Genomic DNA, 6,958 nt, shown 5'->3' with positions numbered 1-6,958 from the left:
ATGGTTTGGTGCCTCAGTGTGGTCATCCTCAGCCTGATCATCAGCCAGGGGGCTGACGGTGAGCCGGACTCCCTGGGCTCAGGAGCTCCCTGCTGGCCTTGGAATGGGGGACATTCCTCAGGAGGGGTAGAGGGGGAATAGGGCTGGTTCTGGAGAAGTGGAGGATTCTCTCAGTCGCTTCACAAAGTCCTGGGGAGCCCTCAGAGCCAGCGAGGAGCGTCCTCTCCCAGCCCTGACTGGGGTCCCTGCTGTCGGCCCCACCCTGCAGGTCGAGGGAAGCCTGAGGCCGTGTCAGTGGTGGGCCAGGCTGGCGAGAGTGCGGTGCTGGGCTGTGACCTGCTGCCCCCGGCTGGCCGGCCCCCGCTGCATGTCATCGAGTGGCTGCGCTTTGGATTCCTGCTTCCGATCTTCATCCAGTTCGGCCTCTACTCTCCCCGCATCGACCCTGATTACGTGGGTAAGACTTGTCCTCAGGTGGGAGGTTGGGAGGTGCTACCAACGCACCAAAGAAGGTGGGCTGGGGGTGGAGGGCAAGACCTCTTCTTTACTGCTCTGCTCCCCCCCCCACTGTCTCAAATGCCAGTTGGGAGGTTCTAGGCCTCTCGGGAGTGGGCTGATGGGCAGCAGGGTGGGTGGGTCTGTGACCCTTCTGCTTCTCCAGTGGGGGCTCAGTCTGGTCTGAGTACAGAAGAGCATGTGCGTGGGGAGGCGGGGGTTGGTGAGGGCCAGTTTCCCTAAAGATCAGGGAATGGATGGGGCCAGGCTGGGTTCCTGCTTCAGGTGGCTCCTGTCCGGATTTAAACTAGTGTATAGGCCTCCGAGGGGCCGCCTTCTATGCCTTCTGCGCCCCCGCTGGCTGGCTCCCTCAGAGGGCTTGGTTTCCTCCTAATCCCAGATGGATCCTTAATCTGAGCGGGTTTTCTGCAGGCCTCAGAGGGCAGTGTGTGGGAGGGCCCAAGGTGGGGGCTGGGGCTCCTGCGCAAGACAGTCTTTGTGCCTTCTTCTTCTGAGGGAAACCCGGGAAAGGCCACCTGGGCAACGTTGGTGGGGGAGGAGACCCCCACCTTTTCCCTCTTGAGTTTGAATCCTGAGAGCAGCCCTAGGATTGGCTGAGCTCTTCCTGAGAGGCAGGCTGAGCTCAGGCAGGTGCTGCCAAAGGAAGAGTTTATTTTCAAACTGGGGGCAGTTGTTGGCAAACAGCCTGGTGGGAGCGTATGTGTCTACACAGGCCCTGTGAGAGCTGATGAAAGCAGGCCCCAATTAGGACAGTGGGGGAAAAACAGCTGTGCCCACCAGCCCTCCCTCCCTGCCTCTGCAGGCTGGCCCGGAGGAGTTTGGGTCCTGGGGCGGAGGCTGGGCCACTACAGAATGTTCCCTGCGTGAGGACGGGGCAGGTGCAGGTGGGGCGGTGGAGGGAGAGGGCTTTTCCTGGGGGATGTGAAACTGTCTCTCTACCCTCCGTCCTGGCTTGGGATTCCTCCAGCCGACAAGCCACTGGGTGGCTGGGAACTTTGTGACCAGAGGGTTTCCCTTCTCTCTCTTGCTCCTTGGAGCTGCAAGGGCTGTGAGCAGTCACCCCTGGGGCTCTTCCTACCCTGCCCTTTGTATCCACCCCTGCCCCCAGTCTGGAGCTCCTGGTCTGGCCAGCGCTAGTCTGGGGAGTCAGGGTCCCAGGGGGAGGCCCCCCCGCCCCCCGCCCGCGCCCATTAACTCTCTTACTGCCTCCCAGTGTGGAAGGGGCCTCTCAGCCTTTGTGTAGGGGACGGGAACTGCGGTTGCTAGGCAACAGGAGGTGGAGGTTGCTAAGGACAATGCTGTCCTGTCATAAGCCCTCTGGGCAAGGGAAGGAGAGATGGTCCCGGACCTGTGTGTGAGGCCTGTGGCCTAGAATGTGGGAGGGACCGCGCCTGTGACCAAAGCTTCCCATCTTTGAGGACTCCAGAATCCATCTGGTGGAGGAGCCGGGATTTACAGACTAGCACAGAGTGGGAAAGAGCGGTATGGACAGGCTGAGAGGGCATCCGGGAGGAAGGCTGCGACCGTCTATCAGTCCCCCGGCACAGAGCCCACACGGGGTGCCTCCGTGGCCCCAGAGCCCAGACGGATGGCGGTCTTGGCTTACTTACGCCACCTCCCCGGGTGGGACCTGCTCTTCTAATCCAGGCGCCGGCTTTGGTCTTTGGTCTTTGGTCTTTGACTTTCATGCTGTCTTTCTCGGGAATTTGAAGGTAGCCCGTGTGGCAGAAAGTCATGGGTTTTCTCTCTGCCCTGAGTTGTGTGGTTCAAAGCACACAACTTTCTGTTCTGTTCAGAACCCCTGCTCTCTCCAGTCATCTCCCCTTGCTACCCTCCCGTGGTCCCTGGAAGCCCTCAGTATTCCTCTCGCTCGGCAGTCCTTGGAATATCTGGACACGGCAAGCACCATTTCCTGAACTGTGTGTATGTGAACTGTACATGTATGTGAGTGTGGATTCTCTGCCTTCCGAGAGCTTGAGAGCAGAGTCTGGGTCTCCTGCTTTCTTTACACACCCCTGCCTGCGGGAGGTCTGGAGCCCACCAGGCTCTGGCCCTGCGGGTCCTTTCCTCTAAGTGAAATCTTGGGAGGATTAAATATGGTGCTGGTACTTAATGCCCGTGGTCCAGGTTCAGTGCTCAGTCTCCCTTCTCTCTCCTTCCTTCCCTGTAGAACTTGAGGGTCGCCATCGTGAAAAGTTGCTATCTTATGGCACTTTGGAGAGGTCATATGCTGGGCTCTGCAGGGCTCTGTGGCCAGGCCGATTAGGGTGACGGAGGAATCCCGAAGCGGGGCAGAGGAGTGTGATTATGTTAAATATTTACCTGCAAAGTCTAGGCTTATCTCCTGGGTGGGGATTTCAACACCTAGCCCTTGAGATACCTAGTCCACACCCATTCTGGAGAATCCACACCCCTGGACCTCATCCTTGGAAGAAGAAATTCCCTTGCCTAAGGTCACCAGGCCAGCCTGAATGGGATCATTCTCCTCCTCCTCCCTGACAGCACTAGGAGCACTGCAGGCTTCGATTATATTTTGGAAAGATCACCCTAGAGGTAGAAGAGAAGCAGACCCACAGCGTCAGAATTTCTAGTATTAGGAAGGGCCGATTAGGGCCTCTGTCTGGACGGTTGGTGTGGGCACGTGGGAGGGACTTGGCTTAGAGCTGCAGTGGTTTTGTGTAACCCCAAAGATTTAGAAAATCTCATCCGTCCGCATTAAAGGTCAAGGTGTGGTGGACTGATGCTTGTAACAGAAGTAGCAGAAGGTAGGCTTAAGGCAGGGAGACGACCTAGCGGGCTGTGGAGTAACTCAGGGGAGAGGTGCTATGGGACCACACTAAGGTGAGGATGCTGGAGAAGAAACAGATATTGAGGAGGCAGAATTTTGAAGATTTACTGAACACATAGGTGTGGGAGGTAACAGGTAGGAGTCTAGGCGGTCCCAGGTTTCTGGTAGGGCAGCTTGGTGCCTCATGGAGCTGGCCACTGCTGGGGGCGAAGGAGAGGATGTGTTACCAGGCAAGGGACAGGGTCAAGCTCGAGTCCAGCTTCTGATTTCAAATGTTGTGCTCATGTGTTTGTTCAACAATATGTGAGCACCTGCTGAGGCTCCGTGTTCGCTGAGCTCCAGCCAGTCCAGATTTGCCTTCCCTCTCTTACAGATGAAACTGAAGCTGGCTAACTTGTCCAAGGGAGTCTCTCTGGCTCCCGAGTGCGGGCCTCTGTCACTAGGCCGCCCTGCCAGGGACACCCGAAGTGGTGTGGGGAGTGTGCTGAGGGATTTGTGGGGGCGGCCTCCGTCTGAGCCTGGTGGTGTGCCGGATGCTGACTGAGGGTGGACATGTGTGTCTGCCTGTGCTGGGCTATGTGTCTTTGTGAAGCTCCACGTGGCCAGCCAGCCGGGGCCTGGGTGCCCTGGGGCGTGAGGGGATGGGGTGAGGAGGCTGCTGACCTTGCTGCCTGGCTGGGCTGGACTCTGGCCACCCTAAGGCGCTTAGGCCGTTGATAATAGCCCCGACGGATTAGGGGCTTTAGGAGGCGAGGTCTGGGTCCCTGCTCAGGGCCCCAAACACTGCTGAGGTTTCCAGGGACCGTCCTCTGGCAGGAGGAGTACTCTGGGAGCCAGACCTTGCCCCTATAAAGAGTCGTGGGGTGGGGCAGGTCCTGTAAGAATCACGGGGAGACTAAGTATGGCTCTTAAACCCCCCTACCCCAAGAGCCCTTGAAGCCCCCTGCGGTTCAGTGGAGTGTCTTGTCCACCTGCCGCCACTCTGGGTTTTTCTTTGCCTAAACTGGGTCCCAGCTGCTGAAAGGCAGAGGTGACCCGGGGCTGAATGGAGGGATCTGCCCTCAGTGACCCCAACCCCACTGTGTCTCTCCGGGCCAGGCCCCACTTGATCAGGGTAACTGGAGGAGACTGGGCCTGTTCTTGAGCTCTGAGAATAACCAGCGTGACCAGGGCCTTGGGGCTCCTCTCCCAGGGCGAATCCGGCTGCAGAAGGGGGCATCTCTCCAGATCGAGGGGCTCCGAGCGGAAGACCAGGGCTGGTACGAGTGCCGAGTGCTCTTCCTGGACCAGCACAGCCCTGAGGACGACTCGGCTAACGGCTCCTGGGTGCACCTCACAGTGAATTGTATGAAGCTGGGAGCAGGTGGTGGAGAAGGGAGGAGAGCAGCATGATGGGGACCTGTGCCTGGGGGTGGGGTGTGGTTCCCATGCCCCACTCTTGCTGACACCCCTTGTTTGCTGGCTTGCTGTCTGCATCTTACCCCTCCCACCCCCACGCCGGCCCTTCCAGTTCTTCAGTCTAAGTCCCAGCTGCCTGCTAGGCTCTGTTCCCGTCTTCCCTGTTCCTGCCTCTCTGGCCAGGAAAGGGGAACGGGACAGGGGCTGTTGGGCCTGGACTGAGACATAGCTCACTGATATACACAGCATGTTGTTTTTTCAAAACACCTTTTAACCCAGTACCTCATGAATTCTCTCTCAGCCCTAAGAAGGAAGGGATGTCCTAATCATTCCCATTTCATTGTGGAGACTGGATCATGCCACGGATAGGGGCAAAGCAGAGTCTCCCAGAGCAGTGCCAGAGGCCACTAGCTGCCCCCGCCCAGTCCCCGGCCCATGTGCAGCTCCCGTTGCCAACTCTACAGGCCTGTGCAGAGATGGGCTGGCGCATTCCTCGCTTGGCCCCGAGTGCAGCAGGGTGGCCCTGGGCTGACGGGCTGACCTGCCGCCTTGGCCCTCGGACCCTGCTCTTTGGACTGATATCTGGCACCCCCTGATGCCTCTCTCTCTGCAGCACCCCCTCAATTCCTGGAGACGCCTCCCCAGGTGCTGGAAGTTCGGGAACTGGAGGCTGTGACCCTGCGTTGTGTGGCCCGCGGCAGCCCACAGCCGCGTGTGACTTGGAAGCTCCGAGGACAGGACCTTGGCCAAGGCCAGGGTCAGGTGCAGGTGAGTCCTGGGCTAGGCAGGGGAGTAGTTAGAGTGTGAGGGGCAGGTGGAGGCCTGGGGGCGGGGGTGGGGGTGGTGGCTAGAGGACAGGGGCAAAGGCCATGCTGGGAGACTGGCTTTGCACTGGCTTCCTGGGCCTGGCGTGCTGCCTCCCTCTGCCGGTCAGCCTCGGGAGTGCAGGGTCTGAGGCTGCCCGAGGGAAGGGGAGGCCCGTGGGACCTTCCTCATCCCCTCCTACCCTAGGTGCAGAATGGGACGCTGTGGATCCGACGGGTGGAGCGAGGCAGCTCCGGAGTCTACACCTGCCAAGCCTCCAGCACCGAGGGCAGCGCCTCCCACGCCACCCAGCTGCTGGTGCTAGGTGCTGTCCGGTGGGGAGGGCTGGGAACTGGGCCTGTGACCTGTGTGACCTGTGGCTGGGGGGGTGCACACAGCAGGAGTGGGGACGGGTGTGTGGAGACAGAGGGAGCTCCCAATGTAGGCTGGTGCTCCAAAACCAGCATCTTAATTTTAAAAGGATCAGTGAATGGACAACTAGATATTTAGCGCCCAGCAGTGTGGTGTGTGACCCCCCCGACCCCAGTTTCCTCGTCTATATATAAGGAGGTTCAGATCTGCATTTTAGGACTATTACAAGAATTTAACCGAGCACAGTGATCAGCACTTAGTAATCCCTGCCCAAGTCCTTCTGAGGAAAGCTGAGCCCCAGGGCCTGGACTCTGCTGCGGGGAGGAGCGAGCCAAGTGTCGCTCTCCTTGGTACTGGGGGCGGGCGAAGTCGGCTGGCGGCCCCAAGGCCCCAACGAGCCTTGCCTACCCTGCTGACCTTGGGCAGCGCTCCAAACTTCTCGGCCTCTGAGCCTTCATTTCTTCATCTGTGAAGGAGAGACAGTAATTCCTCCCACAGAAGGCGCCGGTGAGGATTAAAAGAGATGGTGCGGCAACGTGCTTACGCCAGCTCGAATCGTTACCTCTTAGGACTGATGCTGGCGCAGCGGGGCCCGGGAAGGGGTGAGGGCAGTGGAGCAGCAGATGGGAGAGACTGTGTGGCCTGGCCAGACTCTGCGGGAAGAGCGTTCTGGACGGGGTTCAGAGAGCAGAGGCAGGGCAGTGAGAATGAGGCTGGCACGGGACAGAGCCCGCTGCCCATACTGACCTGAAAGAGTCTCTAATGGTTGGCCAGGCCGGGAGCAGTTGTGAGTTCTTGAGCAGGAGCGTTCCGTGGCCAAAGGGGGCATTTCTGCACGAATGGCCACTGGAGTGGCAGAGATGGGGGAGCCGGGGTCAGGGCTTGCTGCAGTATCTTGGGGTAAGGTATTGGGTATCCGCAGTAGGGTAGGATGCACAGAGGTGACTTCAGATGTGACAGATGAGGGATGTAAAGGGTAAGTGAGCAGAGAATAAAACCGATTCCCCCCCCCAACACACACACACAAGCACATGCACACACACTGCATGCATGGTGCACGAACACACAGCTTCTAGGCAG

The 6,958-nt window shown here is 59.0% G+C and overlaps 1 protein-coding gene across 2 annotated transcripts in view; it reads left to right on the top strand.

Moving 5' to 3' along the window:
* The window catches only part of IGSF9 (immunoglobulin superfamily member 9), a 14,283-nt gene continuing 7,325 nt past the window's right edge, over window positions 1–6,958 (top strand). For both annotated transcript variants that reach the window (XM_044916277.1, XM_044916276.1), the window contains exons 1-5: window positions 1–58; window positions 269–457; window positions 4,497–4,649; window positions 5,316–5,470; window positions 5,714–5,831. In XM_044916277.1, the coding sequence (XP_044772212.1) occupies window positions 1–58; window positions 269–457; window positions 4,497–4,649; window positions 5,316–5,470; window positions 5,714–5,831 (673 nt within the window). The remainder of the gene's footprint in view (window positions 59–268; window positions 458–4,496; window positions 4,650–5,315; window positions 5,471–5,713; window positions 5,832–6,958) is intronic.

This window comes from Neomonachus schauinslandi, chromosome 6 (genome assembly GCF_002201575.2).
Source record: "Neomonachus schauinslandi chromosome 6, ASM220157v2, whole genome shotgun sequence".
NCBI lineage: Eukaryota > Metazoa > Chordata > Mammalia > Carnivora > Phocidae > Neomonachus > Neomonachus schauinslandi.
Note: the sequence above shows the minus strand (reverse complement) of the source record. Positions and strands in the feature narration are given on the sequence as shown.